The sequence below is a fragment of the Pundamilia nyererei genome, unplaced genomic scaffold (assembly GCF_000239375.1).
Source record: "Pundamilia nyererei isolate P.nyererei 1_Seehausen unplaced genomic scaffold, PunNye1.0 scaffold00056, whole genome shotgun sequence".
Lineage (NCBI taxonomy): Eukaryota > Metazoa > Chordata > Actinopteri > Cichliformes > Cichlidae > Pundamilia > Pundamilia nyererei.
This window is the reverse complement of record NW_005187457.1, coordinates 1,668,922-1,688,626: the sequence shown is the minus strand read 5'-3', so window position 1 is coordinate 1,688,626 and position 19,705 is coordinate 1,668,922. Positions and strand designations below refer to the sequence as shown.

General features: G+C 42.8%; 1 protein-coding gene across 8 annotated transcripts in view; it reads left to right on the top strand.

The window, feature by feature from the left end:
* elavl4 (ELAV like neuron-specific RNA binding protein 4) overlaps positions 1 to 19,705 on the top strand; it is a 69,836-nt gene that overhangs the window by 20,540 nt on the left and 29,591 nt on the right. For all 8 annotated transcript variants that reach the window (XM_013911078.1, XM_005734041.2, XM_005734040.2 and 5 more), the window contains 2 exons: positions 6,477 to 6,563; positions 10,729 to 10,975. In XM_013911078.1, coding sequence (XP_013766532.1) covers positions 6,477 to 6,563; positions 10,729 to 10,975 — 334 coding nt within the window. The remainder of the gene's footprint in view (positions 1 to 6,476; positions 6,564 to 10,728; positions 10,976 to 19,705) is intronic.

The following is a 19,705-nucleotide window of genomic DNA, read 5'->3' as shown; positions in this document are numbered from 1 at the left end:
TGGAACGGTAGGAAGGTAGATTTGTGCTATCTTGTAGATGCACGGCTCTCCGGCACATTCTGTCAGACTAAAAAGCGCTGCTGCTGAATTTTCCGTGGCAATCAGCCACCTCCCTCTATACATTGTCTCCTAAGCATACGCCACAGTATATGAACAGAGATAGTCTCCTGTAGACATTTTCAATTACTCTGCACTACGTAGCAGTAGGGGGGATTAATCTGTTCGTTTGAATGCACGCCACACTTAATGGTTTAGCTGGTGTGCCGCGGGCCTCGTCTGTTAGCTGTGCTGGTATACATGTAGGCTTGTGTGTCTCGCTCTCCTATCTTCGTGCTGCAGTAGAAGCCATTTATGATTGCACCACTCTCACATCGAGTTAAACTGAGATTAGACTTTCACAGATGACAAGTCAAACTCCAGACTGATTGTGTAGCTACTAGTATGGGGAAACTTTATAGTTTTAGAAAAGTGACTGAAATATTAAGGTATCAGACTCGAGGCATATTCAAAAGGCGGCTATTTTTTTAGGTTTATATGGTAGTTAATGTAACAAAAGCTTTAAATGATGCCAAGATTCTATCTGTACCAAAGACTCAAAAGAGCAAAGTACATATGCGTGAAATAGGCATGAAATAGTTTGCTATTTCAATATCGCTTAGCATAGGACGACGATTACCGAGCAGCCGCCACTGGATTGCTGAAAAGTTTCAGCTTGTCACTCTATCAGTGAAGCTGTAACCTCCTCTGCCTCTACACGTAGCTTTGAGTTATTCTTTGCCTTCATCAAAATGTTTACTCATTAAGACAGATGACGGACGGCTGTCCTTTTCCCTTGCAGCTATTTGATTATATGAGCTCCGGTTCAGAGTCGAATCAATAACCAGATTAGTTCAGCGCACGCATATACACACCAGCATACACTCACATAGTACCCAGGGCTGTGGAATGAATTCTCGAGTACAACGGTCATTCGGTGTCTATGTGATTTAGCTCTATGCCTTTGCTGCAAGGCAGACGCACGCGCATGTACGTGCACACATACGCACACAGGCAGGCCGTGTCTGAGATGCCGCTGATGGGGGAAACAGTGATTAGATTAGGACGAGCACTGCCTCTGCTTAGCAGCCAGGCAAGTGTTCCTGTCTCTCCCTTGTTCTCTCTGTAAGTGCTGTGCTGTAGGTTTTGTTCTTATCGTATACCCCCAGGCTGTTTATAGCTTTTTAAATACCTGTTAAACAAAGCCAATATTACCACTTCCAGCCTGAAACCAGTTTTAATTAGACCCACTACTGTGAATTATGCTGAAAATTGAGTTCAGTCAGAGGAGTGTACAAGTTTCTTATTCTGTTGGTCTCCCCTTATGGGGAGGTTACTTTTAGCATGGCTATAAGGTAGTGCAAGCAAGTAATACGCGTTAGGTTGCGATACCGTAACATTGCTGAATTGCTTATTTTTGACCCAACATGTGCAGGTGGGCACAGAAACAGGGAGAATGTTTGAGAGGTTGAGTGAATCTTGTGTATTTGTGCATGATGCCATATGTTTGTTTATGTATGCACTAGTTTTCCTTAGTGTGTTTTGCTAAAGATAGGAGGCAATCTCACTAAAATGGCTGGTTGCCTGCACAGGTGCGTGGCCGCGTTCACCTGCCAGCTACTTGTGGAGGTGGTGTCCTCGCTCATGACACATGGTGCTGATTCAGTCAGATGAGCCCGCCTGCTCTGCCTGCCTCGTTGTCGGTTTTTGCGTCCTCTGTCCCCGTCCCCACCCGGCGAAAAGCAGCTTCAGCTCAACACGGAAATGAGTGTTGTACAGAAACATAAGCTTTTCCCTGAAATGCAACTCAGAGTAGTGCAAGTCTTTGTCATGGCGCTACTGTAGGTTCTGTTGCAGTGTCACAAGAGCCGCAGTCTGTAAAAGTAACCAAATGTTAACCGAGCCATTGCAAACAGGATTTTCGTATTCTAAAAATGGATGGACACATTTTGTGTCATGTTAAATCACAGCTATATCAGGGATCACAAACACAAACCTATTCTCCACCATCCATGGAAACGAGGTAATTACTTTGTGAATAAACCCCACATGTTAGATAGATACCATCTCCACTAAAACCTTTAACCACATTTACATTTAATTAAGGATGGAAATGGAAATGTAGCAGCTGAGACCATGATTTAGCCTCTTTAATCCACCAAAATGTTCTAGCTTAGGGCCTCGACAATGATCACTCCCATCAGTCACAGGGATTACAGCAGGACAGACAGTGATGCACAGCAGAGACATCTTGCTGATTTGACTGAGCTGGAAGCTGAGGTGCTGGCCACACTAGCTAGAAGTGGAACAAAGGCTGGGAAGCTGTTCATGGGATTTGATGCCCTTCAGGGGAAGACCGCTGTTGGGAAGATGGCACTGCAGTGACTTGCAGCTCAGGGCTGAGAAATACGGGTCAAAGGCATCGGGCAAGGGACTAGCCCTGGCACGGGTGTGAAACTAGAGGAACTGTGATGAGGACCTGAGAGGCGAGGCCAGGGCTGGGGCTAAGGGACAGGGACTTGGACTGACAGGCAAGGCCAGGCCTTCAATTCCAAGGCCCGGTCCCCTGTGCTCCAGGCTTCAGCCAAACAGCTAGGCAGGTGTCCAGCTGATCTCATGCACCCACAAGGGATGAACTGCAGAGCACCAGTCACTGGAGCTCAACAAATTGAAGTGTCATCTCCAGAGTCAAGATGCTCACCAATTTTCTGCATGCGTTGGTGCAGAGTTGGGATTCAGCCAGTGGACAAATGGCTTCAGTTCCGCCTACAGTTTGGTTGAGCAAAGGAGACTTTGGCGTGTGTGTCTGTGTGTGTGAATGAGAACGACTGTACGTATGTATAGAGCAATGCAGGTCCTCAGAGTCTCTGTGCTTAAAGGATGCTCTCTGTATGGAAAATATGCATTTAAAAATTACATATAAGTGATTGGACCAGATAAATCTGAATAGAGTGGAGAAAGTTATATGACTCCTTCATATACATTCAAATGCAAAGTGTGTCAGTATTTACGTTCAGCCAGACTCTCAGAAACAAGTGATACTGAGGAATACATCAGAGCTTCATCATCTGAAAATAAGAACACTGGGTCGTCCTATAATTGTTTGTGAAATCTTGAGATCTTGAGATAACCCACAGCAATTGGCCCTATCCTATCATCTCCTGACCTCTGACCTTACACAAGTATGTGCTGATTACCCAGGGGCTGCGAGGAAGTGTGTGGGAAAGCTGCATCGATCTCACTGGAAGACTGAAACATCACAAAAAAGAAGCGAGAGGGAAAAAAAAGTCAAGCCAAAGTTAAATGAAAAATTGCTTACGTACACGTCTCGCGCGGTCTGGAACATTTATTATTCTGAGTCACACAGAGAGAACAGAGGTGGAGGAGGATAGAAGAAGAGAAGAATCCATTTGGTAAAGTAGATGCAGATCAATGAGACTGGAGGCAGGCAGGCCAGAGTGCAACAGAGGAAGGGTGTGTGTGTGTGGGTTGGTGAGTATCTGTGATGTGTCTGTGTGTGTGCTTGCGTGCATGAGGCGTCCCAGATTACTTTCCCTGATTGATCCGGCCCAGCATCCGTCTGACCTGCAGGACATTTCAGAGCTCGGAAGAGGATGGTGGAGGTGGAGAGATGGAGAGAGAGATCTCCAGGAAGAAAAGGAGAGGAGAGAAAAATAAAAATCAATAGCGCAGAGAGCATTACACGGAACTCGACTGGCCGAGAAACTGAGATAGTAAAGTCGTATTAATCTCTTTGTGTCTAAGTCAGTTTGGTAAGAACTCCAATTCCGTTTCAGTTTGTCAGACTGAGAGAGAATTGAAGTTTGCTTTGTGGTGGCAAGAGGCGGGCACGTAATTAGCAGTGTGTCTGTAGCTGACAGCAAATCCAGAATTTGACCTGATCCATTCGTTTCTCATTTTAAAAACTGGTCAGAATTTTAAAGAATAAAACAAGTTGGAAAAGGCATAAGGAAATGGCAAATTATATAAAGCAAGATGATGAGGCAAAGTCAGATGGTTGCATGCTGGCTCCATTTTGTAGCTGCCAGGCAGTGTGTCTATCAGTGGAGAGATCCTGCAGCATACTGTCTGCTCCACAGTCTCTACAGCCTCCATCTATCCTGGCCAAGTCAGGGTAAATTGATTGTCTAAGCTCTGTAAGAGAAGGGGGGGGGGCTGCACCAGGCCAGAAAAATAAAGTGGTAGCTTTATTGGCTAAAAGCGGAACAGGAGGGATAAACGTGAAACGGAAGTTAAAACGACTTTGTCATCTAAATTCTGGTAAAACTGTACCACCGGTGTCTTAGGCACGTGGAGAAAAGAAATGTGAGCTTGTCTTGTGCATAATATGGAGGAAAAGGTAGACTAAAACGGATGGAAGCTGCGTGTGGGCCTAGTGTATTTCCCAGTGTTAGAGGAAAGCAAATGTATACACGTCTTCCCTGCTAGAGGTGGAAAAGGCTCGTCCTATTCAAATGCAGTGCCCAGATACCACTGGTTGGGAGCCCAAGGAGACAGGAAGCACTTTTGTGGCATAAAATATTAATGGCGTTATAGAGTGTATTGATTATATAATAACCTTTCCCAGCATCTGAGCACAGACTGAAATGTATTCCCTGAATAATTGAAAATGTATCCATGAGCAGTTTTTCATCTCAATGGTTGGTGAATGTAATTGCATTGCGCTGTTATTCCAGTGTTATTTGAGATTTTATCAGAAGACGCACACGTGTGTTCATGTGATAAACGCAAGGACAGTGAGACTACGAAGAAAGATGAAAGTGTGTGTGTGTGAGTGAGAGAGACTTTCTTTGTTTTATCGAATGGTTGAGCACTGAGCAGTGTCTCCGAAATGAGATGCACTTCTAAGAAAATGTAATATTCCTTTTGCCAGCATTATGCACCCTTCCACTATGCGTTAGCTGTTTAAATTGACTCATGTACATCTGCTTGCTGCTTCTTACATTTTTATCACCACATTTGTACATGCTATGATAACGCTGCATTGTCTGCTTGCTGCGGCACACGGCAATGTAAATAAAAAGCTTTGCAGAATGGGTGAAAAAGATTTGGATGTTTCACCTCTGCCTAACGTTTCCTTTTTTCAGGGTAGCCACTTAACTTTACATTTATTGGGACATTTGTTTTAAATTGACTGTAGAGTATGTTGCCCTCTGCCCTCCTAATGAGATGAATGCTGGTCCACGACACTGTATGTGGTGGTTTTAAGTTGTGACTAATGTGGGGAGTTGCTATCCCTCCAACTGCCCACTCTTGACTCTCTTAAATGATTTTAAATACACGCTTACTGGCTTTGGTACACCTGCATGACACTGACATTAGCATAACTAAAAGCCTGAAACACAAAAAAAAATGTTTGTCATTAATTTGTACCAGTCAGATTTGCAGACTATTCAATAGCAACCCTTTGGTCCTCGCCATATTAAAACAAAAGGTGGCTCAACTGATTTTCCCCCCATACGATCCCAAAAAATCTGCATTTTTTGCTTCTGTCAGTCGGCAAGGAGAAGCTATATTTCTTGTCCTCCTTTCCACCCTGACCTCTCTGCCCCTCTGTATCTTCTTTTTCTCTTTTGAAGCTGACAGTTCACTCTCATTTAGACCTCCATTATGCATTCCTGCCTAAGTTTACAAGACACATTGACAACAGAACATGTACAGACTCTCTTCCTCCTCCCCCACCTCTGTCTCTCCTTTTCTTTGAAGTATTGGAAATGTCTTCCCCATTACTCAGCCCTTGCCTTTTCTACCTCCTCCCATCTGATCCCTCACTCCCGCTCTTCATCCCTCTGAAGGAGTAAATGAAGGCAGAGGTCATACCTCCTCTCTTCCTCTTCTCCTGCTAAATTGGCTGTTGTAGCATCTGTAGATAGCTGCAGGCATTTAGGCCCCCTGCTCTGGAGAGCCAGCGAACAGACTTCCTGCTCATTTGTGGCATTTTCTGTCTCTTCAACCACAGGCTTGTTTACCCACAGAGAGCAAGAGGGAAACCCTCATTATAAACCCTGCCAAGGTCATTGCAGTCCCCACACCAATCTGCCAACATCAACACACATTCGGTTTTATTCTGCCGGCTCCGAAGGTGCTCGCGTCAGTTTTAATAAATGAAAGAAATAATAGATTCGGCCACATTTCTGTCTCACCAAATCCAGTGTTAGCATTTGAATTCGTTACTTTACGACAAACGAGAAAATAAACGGAGAGACAAATACGAAAACCCCTGAGCCACCTGTCTTTGTTTTATTACGGCTGATGGGGACTGCAAAGGTGCAACTGTGTTTTTCTAGTGAGCTGCCATTTTCTCAACATCCTCAACCCCTCCACTCCCCAAGTCCCACTACAACCCTAACCTTGTAAAGTGAGTGTATGATGTTGACGGTGGGCTGTGCATCCCTCCCTCCCTGTGCTCCGCTCCATAGGGGTCGACAGAGACACAGTGGCGTCAGGCAGAGCTCCCACAGCTCCAGGGCTGGGCAGAGAAGGGATTGCTGACACAGCCAAAGATGGTAAGGAGACTACTGCTGCCAAATGGATGGCCCAGCCATTTTACACACCCATGAAGTAATATGATCTGATGTTGCACTGTGTTCACATTAATGCACACTGGTCGGTGATGCTGCTGACTGAGACAGTTGGAACTTGAGCAGAGATTGATGGACGGGGTTGCGAGGGTAGAGGGGGCTATGCACAGAAGAGTGAAAAGCTGACACGTTCATCCTGTGCATATAATTTAGGAAGCTGTTAACGAGTGTTGCACTTTGATGTCTCATATTTTCTCTGTTTATGTGGAACCATTTACGTTTTAGTACTTAAAAACAGTTATTTACCATTCCATTAACATGCAAAGCTGCAAATGTGGGCAATTCTAAAAGACATCTGCTTTCCTAAAGTCTTACTCAATTTGCTCCTTCTTATATCCGGCTTTTAATTTGATTTTCTCTCTTGCGTCGAGGATTCGAGCAGCCGTTAAAAGTAAGAAGCGATACGTCCCTCAGCCTGCGCTTTGCTTTAACTAAACGATGACTACAAGTCACTGGTGTAGTCCAGCCAATCTATTCGATACAGCGAATGGGTATTGATATTTTTCATCCTAATGGCAACAGCTTATATCAGATCTTTTCTAACGCGCTCTCACATCCGTTTCATATGCTTTCAACAGCTGCACGCAGTTTAGATGCATTACTTTTAGCCAGAAGCGCTGGTGCTGGCTCGGCCTCCTACACAAGGAGCAGGATAACTTGTGAGTAAAAGAAGCCGCATCTCGAGCCTGAGAGCCTATGAGTGCTGGCTATGTGTTGTACCCAGTCAGCAGGACATGCAGCGAGTCTGTTCTCAGCACTAGGCTCCACAGTGGGAGAGCAGGGACAGCCAGAGTGTTCACAACCAACATGAAGTGGACTGCTGAGCAGCACAAATGCTGGTAGGCAGGGACAAGGAGAGGGATATAATTGGCTACTGGTACTCGGCAGGTCCCTGTTAATTAGAGGCAGCCATTTTGGTGTAAAAACCTCCTCAGAAAACGTCCCATGGAGTTGAAAGTCTCTCTGACAGAATGGAGCCCAGCAGGGAATGTAAACAGATTTAATAAGGCTCTCTCCAATCAACTCTGTTATGGCTAGATGCTATTCTCTCCTTCCTCTTCAGTCTCCCTCTCTCCCCCCGTCTTTCTCAGTCTGTCTCTGTATCTGTGTTGTGGTAGAGTGGTGAGTGAGTAGGGAAGGATACTGTCAAAAGAACAATTTGCATGCAGCTCTCATCTTGAGAGCTTTTAGACATCTCCCTGTCTGTTTGTTTTCTGCTGTGGGCTTGAGCCATTGTTCTCTCTTTGTATGTGTGATTGTGTGTGCCTTTGAGTGCGTGCCTCTTCCACTTACTGCAGATGCCACAGACTGCGAATACATGAAAGCGTGTGCTGGCGCGTGTGTGTGTTAAAAATAAGAAGATGGAAGCAGATTTAAGGCTGATGTGTTTTTGGAGCTGCTACTAAACACTAGACAGAGGAAAAGAAGGATACTGAATGATAAAAGGAATATTAAAGGTCAGGGAAGAAATGGATGCTTTAACCCATCCAAGCAGCCGTGTCCTATCCCTTAAGATTTTATTGGTCTAGTTGGTAGGAGGTAGAAATACTCACAGTTTTACAGATTCAAATAAAAACCACAGGCTCATTGTACTCTAGTTGTTCTCAACTCCTCATTAAAATGTACTGTTGACTTTTCTAGGTCATCTGTTTTGAATTCACTTTACTTACCAAGTCAGCCTCCGAACGAGCCCAATTTTATGCATGCTTAATTATAATATGGTGTTTGTACGGTAACTCAACAGTTAACGGTTTCATCTGCCATTTCATTTATTACCACACGTCGACAGATAAAAGCAGAGCGATTAAAGTACACGCATCGTAAACTATTTCTGGACAAACTGGGAAATTTTTAAATTCTGCTTTGAGATATATTATTAGAACACAGGTCCGGCCTTTTGATAATCCAGAAATAGAGCGAAATACGGCTCGAGTGTCGTCTCTCCTTTGCTAATACTAGCCCTGCTTCCAAGTGCAGGCTGTCTGCGTGTACTTAAGAATAGTTAAAAATAGCCTGGAAGCTGAATAGCTTAGCAGGGGAAAGAAGAGATCTGAGTGATGACTTTAAAAATTTGATTGAATGAGATTAAAGAATATTTGCATCTTAATTTGGGTTTCAGCATGTTAGGTCATTTGCGGTGCTTTTGCTCAATTTTATGATTTCAAGAGTCTTGCAGTAGATTTCGTGACTCTTTTTGCAGCATCAACATCATTATTGTTTCTAAAAGTAAAACGCTGAAGTGCTTACGTGTGAGACAGAGCCAAGGGAAACTCATCAGGATTGTCTCCATCTCAAATTAGTTTTTTTATGCTATTAATTTGATAAATAACTATCTTTATGCAAATGTTTATATAAGCTCCCTGTGCATTTTGTTGGAATATTCACTAGGATAAGCATTTGATAAATATAAATGTGTTCTTAGTGTTAGAGAAGCAAAGTGCAATACCTCCCCCTCTGGCTCTTACTCCTTCTCACCCTTTTTCCCCTGTTTTCTCACACTTACACCAGGCTCACAGTTCCTCTTTGAACACTTTGATCCTGAGATGCTCTGCAAAAGCCAGATTTGAAAATGCAAACTTCTCTCTGTCACAGCAGCAGCATCAGCAGTCAGATCGTTAGCTGAAGGGCTGCCCCTGTTGCTGCCCCCTCCCACAAACCTCAGTAGCTATCAGAGAACGTTTCAGAGAGGCTTTACTGCCTTCGTGAATATTAAGTTGTTTATCCTCTTTGTGTCTGCCGTTTGTTTTATTTCTCAGTGTTTAGATACGGTGAATGTAGTGTGTGCACTGTTTTCACTGCATATTTAGTTTGTGACTCTGTGCAAGGGTTTACTTATGTTGATCATGCATTTTAATTACTTGTTGACAGCATTACTGCTCACACACAGGCCTTTTTTCGCTGATCAAGGCTAATGTCACATTTTTTAGGTCTGAAAAGAACATTAATTATATAGGACAAATTTTTCACCCTTATCTGTAATGTATATATTCATCACCTAACCATCAGTTATAAAGGCAGGAATAAAAGGGAAAAAGTAGTACCTGGACATATGACATGTAAAACCTAAATTTTAATCGTGTTCATATTTTAAGAAGACAAACACATTAGTCACAAAGAAAAATCTAACAAAATTTGTCTTTAAACAGTGCTCACAGGTATTGATCCAACTATGAATCACATCACTTTAAGATAATTTGAGACCATCCGTCCGAAATTTGAAATTGAACTGGAAGTAGACCTTCCAACATGGTAAAAATATGAAATAGAGAATCCAATGCAGCAAATCGAAAAGAAGAAATTAAGTTACAAAAGAATGAAAGTTATAAAAAAAGAGGATTTAAGAATAAAACTCAGATTTGAATCTTTCTGAAATTCTTTGGAGAGATTTCAAACATCTGGAACATGTAGGGAGAAAAACTGATGAAAGTGCCATCACGAATTTTAATGTATACTTTATTGATCTCCGTGGGGAAATTCCTCTCTGCATTTAAAACCCATTCACTCAGTGAAGCAGTGGGCAGCCATTGGGCGCCCGGGGAGCAGTGTGTAGGGACAGTACCTTGCTCAGGGGTACCTCAGGATAGCCGTTCAGCGGATTTAAACCCCCGACCCTCCAGTCACGGGGCCACCATCTATCTACTGAGCTAGTCTAGTGAATGTCTTATAGGCAATGATATTTTTAAAAAAGTTACTACTATTAATACGATTTTCTAAAGCCAAGAGTGTAATTACTTTTTCCACAGAAGAATATTAACTAACTAATATTTACTGTAAAATATAGTTTTCATTGCAGTTGTTTAATGTTGAAATGTCTCATTGTTTCAAAGAGAATCAAGCTGTGCATCCTGCAGACAGCAAAGGCTGTAGGGTGCACAGCTTGATTCTCTTCTTTTCATTGAGACTTTTAATATAATTTTTCAAAATAACATTTTGGAAAATCATCAGAGTCTTGTAAGGCTTACTACACATACAGTGTTGCAGCTACTTAATAAGAAAATGTTGTTAATGATGGCCACATCTCTTTGTCTCTTCCTACCCTTTCTCTGTGTGGTTCCTTTCCTGGTGTGTCCCTTTTTCCTCCCTTCTCCAGATCATCAGTAACATGGAGGCTCCAGTGACAAATGGCCCCAGTGGAGGAGGAACCACAGCCAATGGGCCAACCAACAACAGCCGTGGCTGCCCCTCACCAATGCAGACCGGCCCAACAAACGACGACAGCAAGACAAACCTCATTGTCAACTACCTGCCCCAGAACATGACCCAGGAAGAGTTCCGCAGCCTCTTCGGTAGCATCGGCGAGATCGAGTCCTGCAAGTTGGTTCGCGATAAGATCACAGGTACAAAACTGAGACTTCTTTGTGGTGCACTGGGATACTGATGCTGTACTTTGCAAATATTAACTTTTTAGAAACTAGGAAAAGATCCCGCTAATTTGGACTATAATTTGAGGTGTGCCTAGTGAGTCTTAAAAGTGGGTTTCACCAAAATAAAAATACATATGTGATATAGTCGAAGTAAAAATCAGAGAGAAAATCAGGACATTTTGCAGTTCAATGAGTGTGTTTATATGGACGTAAGTATCCTGGTTATTTAAATAGTCCTTTTTTTTGTCAGTGCATGTGAATATGATTATCTTTGCATCTTCATACTGCTGACTACCCATGTGATGCTTCAGCCGAGTGATCCCAAGTAAATAGAAACACAATCAATGGCAACACCGAAAGTATCTGAAATTCTGCACTTTTCAAGTTTGACGTAGTCAGGCTACAGGATGCAGGTTTTCCAATTTCTATAGTGGAGCAAGTCAGGTTAATAATCACAGTGAAGTTATTGTAAAGTGTGATCACAGGTATCAAAACTAAAGTTCGTTGCATGTAAATGTCACTAACATGTAAACGACAGCCTGTATTAACAACTGGGATAGTATGTTTATTTTGCACATATGCAGGTATATACCTGCATAACCAAGTAAATGTCAGTTTCTGAATATGCATTTTAAAAACTAGGATAAGCTTCATAATGGGCATATTCATGTCCATGTAAACACACTCGATGTTTGGCCAAAGAAAAGGGGAAATACAAGGTGAATCACTACAATCTGACTGAGCTGAAGAGGCTTTGCTTTCTCTTCTGAAAATTTAAACTGGACGCGTCAGTGAGAAAGAAGTCCGGCCTCTGCACACATCTGTCAGTTCTCACTTTCTATCAAGTTTTCATATATGCTCCTTTAATCTTTCCTCATATTTGCTGTTGTCAAGAAAGTGTGACAACAATAGTAGCTGTTAAGAAAGACAAACATTACAAAGCTTACATCACTGCTTGCACGCTGCGAGATCAAAGGTAGGTGAAGACGCAACAGTCAGTTGTGTGTTGAATGTATACACCTGTAAGAAATCAAATATGACACGAACACTTCAGAGTTGCACACAAGCCTTCGGTCCGACGTCCCTCGAAATAACTCGAGCACTTGAGAGAATGCGTTGTGTATAAGGAGAAATCCATCTTTGCCCTCCGTGCGCACACACGTGTGTGTGTGTGTGTGTGTGTTCAAGCGCAGCGAATCAGCAATGCAGCAAAGTGCCACATGTTCTCCAGAGGTGTTTAAATTAAGCAGCACTTTGCGGTGCTAATCACGGCTGTAATCTGGGTGTAGTGGCTGTGTGGGTGGCCGTACAGCAGATGGATCGGGGGGGGCCGGGGTGGTGGAGCTCTGTGATAATGCTCCATAATGGCTTTCATTTTAGATCCTACTTACTGACACTCTTCTCCTGATAATCTCATTAAAGAGCACTAGGCAGGCAGTCGAGATCACCAAGCCATTCTCGGATAGCAAGCCGGCAGCTAAAGGGAAGAGAGTAAACACACACACGGATACATATGCAAATATAATCATAGAATTAGACTCCCCATAACAGATTAAGTACAACTGAAAGGCCAGTCGAAATGACAGCTTTGACAGTGAACCGACGACGGTCGCTGACCCGACCGCTGCCGCTTCCTTGCCCGTCCTTTGAAGTACGATTCCTCTTTAGGACCATCTTCCTCTTCTGCCGTAATGGCCACAAAATGGAGCCTGAGAGTCAGATACTCCAGGATAATGGAGGATGGTGTGTACAAAAATAACGCCGGAATACCACAAGCTGTCATCATCACTATCACCATATTCTCTCTCCACCTGATTTTTCCCTTAAGTGTGATTTTCCGAGCAGCAGCGAGGAACCGAGCTAACAACAGATATTTGCAGAGAGTTTAAAAACGAACCAAATTGCCGTAAACCTACTCGGGCCCTAAATGCAGGACTGTGAGAGAGGTAGAAATGTTTGTTTGCTCACTTCTAAACCATTTGCTCTGCTTCTCTTCTCTGCAGTACAATATCTGTCTGATGACTTAGCATCAACGCAAAAAAAAGCTATAAATAAATCCTGCCCTCCCCTCCATATCCCCCCCATGGTGGATGCCTGTTTTGCTCTCCCATGGGTGCAATTTTCTTGTGCAAACTTTTAGGCTAACAAAGTACAGATCCCTTCCAGCAGGGAATGCCAAGAGGCTTCATGCTCTCTCACAGTCATCCAAATCATTAACAGACTACGCCAGGTTTTCAAGAGGGAGGGTGGGAGAGTTAAGAGACCACTTTTTTTAGGTTTACATACACCTGTACCCTGCACCCCTCCTTTCTCAGCTGTCATAAATGTCTCCATATACTTTTAAGGAAAAAAAAAAAGATAAACTTCTGACTGAAACGTGAGAGCGGTCTATCTTGATGAGAGTTTGGCTCTTACGAGGCATCGCTGCCTTCATATTCTAATATTCAGTATGTGGAACACGAGTCTAGAACAAAGTGTAAGAATTTAAATAAATTCACAGAACTATTCAGAAGTGCACTTGGATAACAGTTTAAAAATTTAATCCTTACAAGATTGAAATATTCCTCCAGTGTATTTGGTGTTCATAACACAAGAAGGAGTGGTTAGATTCCCTGGTACATTTGTATCAGCTATTTCAAATTCACTTTAAGCAAACATTTCTCAGAAAAAGGCAGATTGCTATAGTCCTGGTAGAAAAGGAAGAAAATGTTAAACAGTCAGAAGCTCTTAAAGGGTAGGCTCAGTGGTCAAGTAGAGAGTAAACAAAATCAAAAGACTTCCTGATTATTATTATTATTAATGAAAACCGCCAGTATTGTTGTTGCCAGTCCAAAGAAATTAAATGTAAAAAAAATCCTTGTATTAATTAATAGATAAACCAGTCTCCATCTGGCTATAAGGTATTAAGACCTTATACCATAATTCATGGATAAGTGTGTCTTGATCAGGCTATAATGCTTATAGGCTGATGAGGACTGACTTATCCATGAATTAATAAAGAATTTTTAAAATCACAGCGCTTTAGATTTTTTCTCGAGTCTCACCCGATACTAAGGATTTCCACAAGTCTTTCTTTGGTTTCCTTTTTACTTGATTAATCAGCATTTGTGTCATCTGCTTCCCACCACCAGTGTTTGCATTTCAGCTAACCTGTGAGTGCTCGCTGACAAGGTGTGAGCACTCGGACCTCTCAGAGGTATGAGACAGACAGGTCCTCGGCGTCACCTCAGCTTCCTGTGGACTCGCTCCTGTCAGCTCCAATGACGGCAGGACGGTGTGAGGCTCAGGCAGGCGTAGACACTTCAGCTCCGTCTGTCACCCCGGCTGACTTCAGCTGGTAGAAAAGCCACCTCTGGGTGTCTTTGTTGCTCCCCGCACGCCTACCTGCTTGCCTGCTTGCACAACTACCTGGTGCTCTCGTAACACACAGGGGATATGCAGGTTAATCTTTTATTTAAGTCTAGCTTACACGGACATAGCTCCAGTGCTGTTAAAGATATAACGTGTTGTTCTTGTTACAGTTAATTCTGTGCAATAGAAATGTATAGAAATGCTTACATCAAATCCACAATGGCTTTCAGACTCTGCACTATAAATGTTTCCACTGTGTGTTTCTTCTTTTTATTGAAAATCTATTCACCGTCTGAAAGCTCTGCCTCTTAGACATAAGAAAAAATGATACACGGTCCTTTATGGATAGCTTGAAAAGACCCATGCGGACCTTGCACTGCACTGAATCAGCACTCTCGAATATCTACACACGGCCATATGCACACAGAAAGAAATGGAATTGACTGATCCTTGTCAGTAAGGCATTGTTCTGGATCATTTTTCTGCATCAGCTGCATTTCTGGCGGAGAACTGAATGCATTTGTTTTCATAATGACATGGAGAAGGAGAAAATAGCTTTTCATGCTGGAACAAGAATTGATTGCATTAGGGAGGGGAGTAGGGTTTGCAGTGGGGTTATACTTTTATAGGCAGCCATTTTTTTGCATCCTCATTTCGTGCCAATTATTACACTAGCCAAGAGCTCGGAAGTCTTATTTTGTGGGGACAGATTAAATATTTTACTTTTACTTTAAATAGTCGTTGGCCCCGTTCTGGCTGCCTGTGGTGCCGTTTTTATTTTCCCATGCGGCCACAGAATTTTTCAGGTTTTCGCAGTAAACCTCTCACCTTTAATATGCTTCTTTGTGTTTGTGCAGATGAAATACATCGCATCCTGTAAAGACATCCCTAAAGCACACTTACTGAAGCCTTTTGTGCGCACTACTCTAGTCACCTTCCATGTGTTGGTTTTATACATGGAATCGGGGGAGCTGATGCAAATCGTAGTGACAATGTAGCAAGCCAAGCAGATGTTGGCCATGAAAAATAGATGGACTGTGATGTCAGATGTGGAGTAGTTCAAGCTGGAGCACCTCTGACAGACAGCAGCTCGAGAACGATGCACTGAAATCAATTCTTACATAAGGATGCATACATTTTATGAACTGTAGTTGCTAAAAAGCCCAACAAAACCCACTTAAGGTTAGTTGGATTTGGCTTGCTTTGTATGCAGAAGCCGGGGAGCACATTTCCATTAGTTACATACATTTTAACCACGATCTGCAAGGACGTAATGGTTGCACTTGCATAAGGGGGCAAATTAGATATTCAGTTTATAAACATCAGGTTATATATTTAAATAGATACATTTATGACATACTGGGAGGCAAAGCTAATCGTTTTCATATTTAAGCTATTTTTCTACATTATTACAAGAGTGATAGAATAAAACACCTGCTATTTCTTTGTTTGACGTTTATACCTTCCAGAAAACTTAAATCACACAAGCGCAGGTTTTTCCGTGTGGTGAAAAACCATTACGCACTTTTTCAAATGCTTACTGAAACCATGTTGTGGGAGATCTGGTGTGGTGTTTATATCCCACATGCAGGTTTCATTTATCTGAACCTGAACCGGGCTGAAGGCTGAAGATAGCGTGAACAAAGCTGACAAGGAAAGAGATGAAAAAAGGATTTGACATCTCCAAAGCCAGGTATTACGAGACCTGCCAGGCTCAGAGGTGCATACGCAGGCAGATACACATTAAAGTTTCAGAGTCCCAGGTCCCAGAATGTCCTGTCTCCCCCGTCGTAGCACCCTCCCTCATTCAATCTCCTCCCGCCCCCTGCTCGGGACCCAGAATTGGACATCCTGAGTTTGCCTGGCTGCACCACTCCTCTTGTGACCCTCACATCAGACAGCCTCTGTCCCTCCCCATTTCGCTTTGAGTGCCCTTTACATGGAACAAAGAGGTTGTGACTGTCCCTTATGCCGACTTCGGATCCGGAGGCTGAATGCGCCTCAAGGCTGGTTAACCTGCCCTCCAATCCTCCGCTCTTGAGTGCACTATGCCTAGGCAGGAGATATACCCAGACAATCGTTTCGTCCCCACAAATGTGAGCCACAAAACTGTTGGTAGGGTGTGACTCTGCTCAGTATCAGAGCAGGTACAGCAGGGTGGGCTCTACATTCCTGACATAACAGGGTTATCCGAGTCTTAAAGGGGGCTTCTCGTCTCCTGTTTCTCAGCTGTGCAGCTAGCCAACCAGCCCACACACTTCAGGCTTCAGTCCATTGGCCCCAAGGCTCTGGGAGCCACCATGAGGGGGTGGTTTACGTGTGTCTGTATATGCGTGTGTTTGTGTGTGTGTTGGTGTAAGCAGGGCCTTGGGAGCTAAGAGTGGGAGCTTCCTGACTGCAACAGTGGCTGCTACCTTGGCAACCCAGGAGGAAAAGATGTGTTGAATGAGTGAGTGGGAGAGGGATCTACAGTAGATACGTGCGTGGGGGGGATGTGGCTCTGTTTATGAATTTAGTTATTTAAATGGGCTGTTGCCACATGATATACACTTACTGTACTGCTCTAAGGCAGCCGTTTGTTCCCTTTGTGATCATTCTCTGCAAACCCCTCCCCATGACCTATGCGGTTGAGAGTCTCTAAGGTGTATTTTGACATGAAGCTGGTGACAGGGCACATTTTAAAATGTTGGGGAATGCTGGCCTATCAAAAATAGCACTACCTCAAGTTGCTGCAGCAGCGAGGGTCAAAACGTCAGGGATGAAAGACGGCGCAAGCAGCGAATGTGACACATTTAGTTTGACAAATTGAAATGTTTTTTTTTTTTTTTCGTCCTTTGGCCTCATCTTAAAACGTCTTGAAATTTAAGACTGACCGAGCAGATTTGCCAGTTTCTGTGGAGAGGGAGCCGGTCCTCTCAAGGTGTGTTAACGTCATAGTTCTGATGATTCCTGCACACTGCAAATCCCCCTCACCCTCTTTCATTCTTCTGTCCTCCAATGACTCAGCTGCAGTCCACAAGTTGAAGTGTTTTTATAGAAAGGCTGTAAAGTTTCCTTCACATAGATGCAGTAAAAATATTTAGATTAGATAGATGTTTTCATGAAATATTTTCACTGAAAGTCACAAACTGCAAAAGAACTAAAGCCAAAAATAAAGAATTAAATAGGATTTGAACACGTCGGCTCTACAAATTGGTTCGGCTCCAGCTTACGTCTGTTTTGACAACACAGCAGTTCAAATGAACTTTTTGATTAATAACTGCACTATTCCAGAGAATTTTGTGGGGAACAATAGACCACAGATACACTGTAAAACAGAAAGATCATACAGCTGTGCGTTTCCTTCGGTAGCGTCCACTTCACATCAAAGAGTATAGTGCGTTTGCCTGATGATAGCAGGAGATGGTGATGAAGATGCTTTCATGTCTGCAGTTCAGGGCTTTTAGTCACATAATAGAACAAAAGGCAGAAAATAATAACAGGAGTTTGTTTCTGTGTGTATCTCACAGCAAATAATTGTGCACCATGCGGTGTATCTCACAGTGTCATTGGTGAATACCTTTTTGTCCAACTTGATTATATAGCTCTACATTCACTGAAACATCTACTTGTCTTTGGTGTGTGTCCATTATGTACTATATCTAGGTACTTGTATGTCATTTTGTATAGGTAGTGTGCTTTCACACTCGCATCTTCTGGTGTGTACATATGTATGTGCACGAACAGGGGAAAGGAGAGGTGAAATTACATAGCAGTGCCAGCAGGCAGGACACCGGCTCGAAGCACACTCATTTTCTCATCTCACACATTGGGCAACCTGCTGCTCCTCAGGAAACAAATAATGGCTTAGTCATAACTCCTCGCCAACACACCAAAGAGCTCCTCACTAGAAATAGCAGTGATTTTTTACCACTGAAAAACATGCCCACCTTCCTATACAATTTATGTCAGATTGCACAAAAAGGTCTACCAAAAGAGTGGAGGTGGGTTCAAATTAGCCCCCTCTCCTTCACTCTGCCATCCTATGTGGTTAGGCTGTTAGTGAAAGTGGACGCGTGGCACAAAATGATAAAGCACTGCACGGGTACCTGTGCTTATACAGTATGTAATGACAGCTTTTGGCAAATGCACAATAAATACCGTTAACAGCTTAGATTCCTTGATTTTATATATTACATATGTGTTATTCTGGGACTTGCCATTATTAAATTTACATAATTTTTATTAAGAAGCCTCTTTTTATTGCTGCTAAGCATTTTCTTAAGCCGTTAGAAGTGCTGGAGAATTTGCACAAATGGCAGTGTGAGCAGCTGACAAATCAAAGGCGAGTATATATCTTACCTCATTAAAAGGCCATTATGAAGACCAATGCATCATTTGGGTTCTTGGTTTTAATTGACATTTAAAATATATAAGTCAGTGCATCTATTAAGCAAATTGATCAACAGAAGGCAGATTTTCCTGTTAGCTACAACCATGATAGAGGCTATTCATCATGCCATTTTAATAGCTTCTCTATTTTCCCTTTAGATGCACTGATTATGTCATTTTCCAGCAGTATAAAAAGTTTGTGTCTATCAAATATCTCTTAAGTTTTCAGACTTTTCTTTGGAAGTTGTTACACGAAAATAATTTAAATGTCTCATATGTTTATTCTAAACTGTTCAAACACATTTTATAACATTAAGCTGAATTTTTTATTGGTGTTTAGCAGCCGTGAAGAAGAACTTTGATGACATAACTAGAAGAAAAGTGGCAATAGATACAATCTTTGGAAATATGTGGCTAGAGTATTAGAAGAATCATCTTTGTATTTGGTTTACTCTCGGCTGACCTTGCATTCCAGTAAGTTAACTGGTCCTCAGCCATTTTTATGTGCCAGAACGTTGAGGGAGAACTTTGATGCTGTGATCCAAATGTGGTCCTGATCTGCTGAGCAGTGTTGAGGTGTACACGGTAGGTGCTGTGACAGGCTGAAAACCAGCTGTACGGTGCGTTGCTTCTGCATGTGTATCGTACTGCAGGTTACAGATAGAACTGCTCACACTTTTTTATTTATTGCATGGTTCTGCGTGCATATTCACTCCATTGCTAACATTACCTGAAAAACTAAGAAAATGCAACAACAATGGCGTGCTTACTCGCTAGCCACCCACCACTCCACGTATTACTGTCCTGGCATGAAGTCGTACTTTACTACCTGCGTTTGTTTGTGGTGATTGAGCGATTATACGTTTAGATGTGTGCACATGTATGTACATCTGTCAGTGTGGTGCATCTTCTGCCAATCCGTGCAAATTCCAGGCAGCCAGGCAGTTTGCCGGCAGCTCCCTGCTGTTAGCTGCTCCTTAG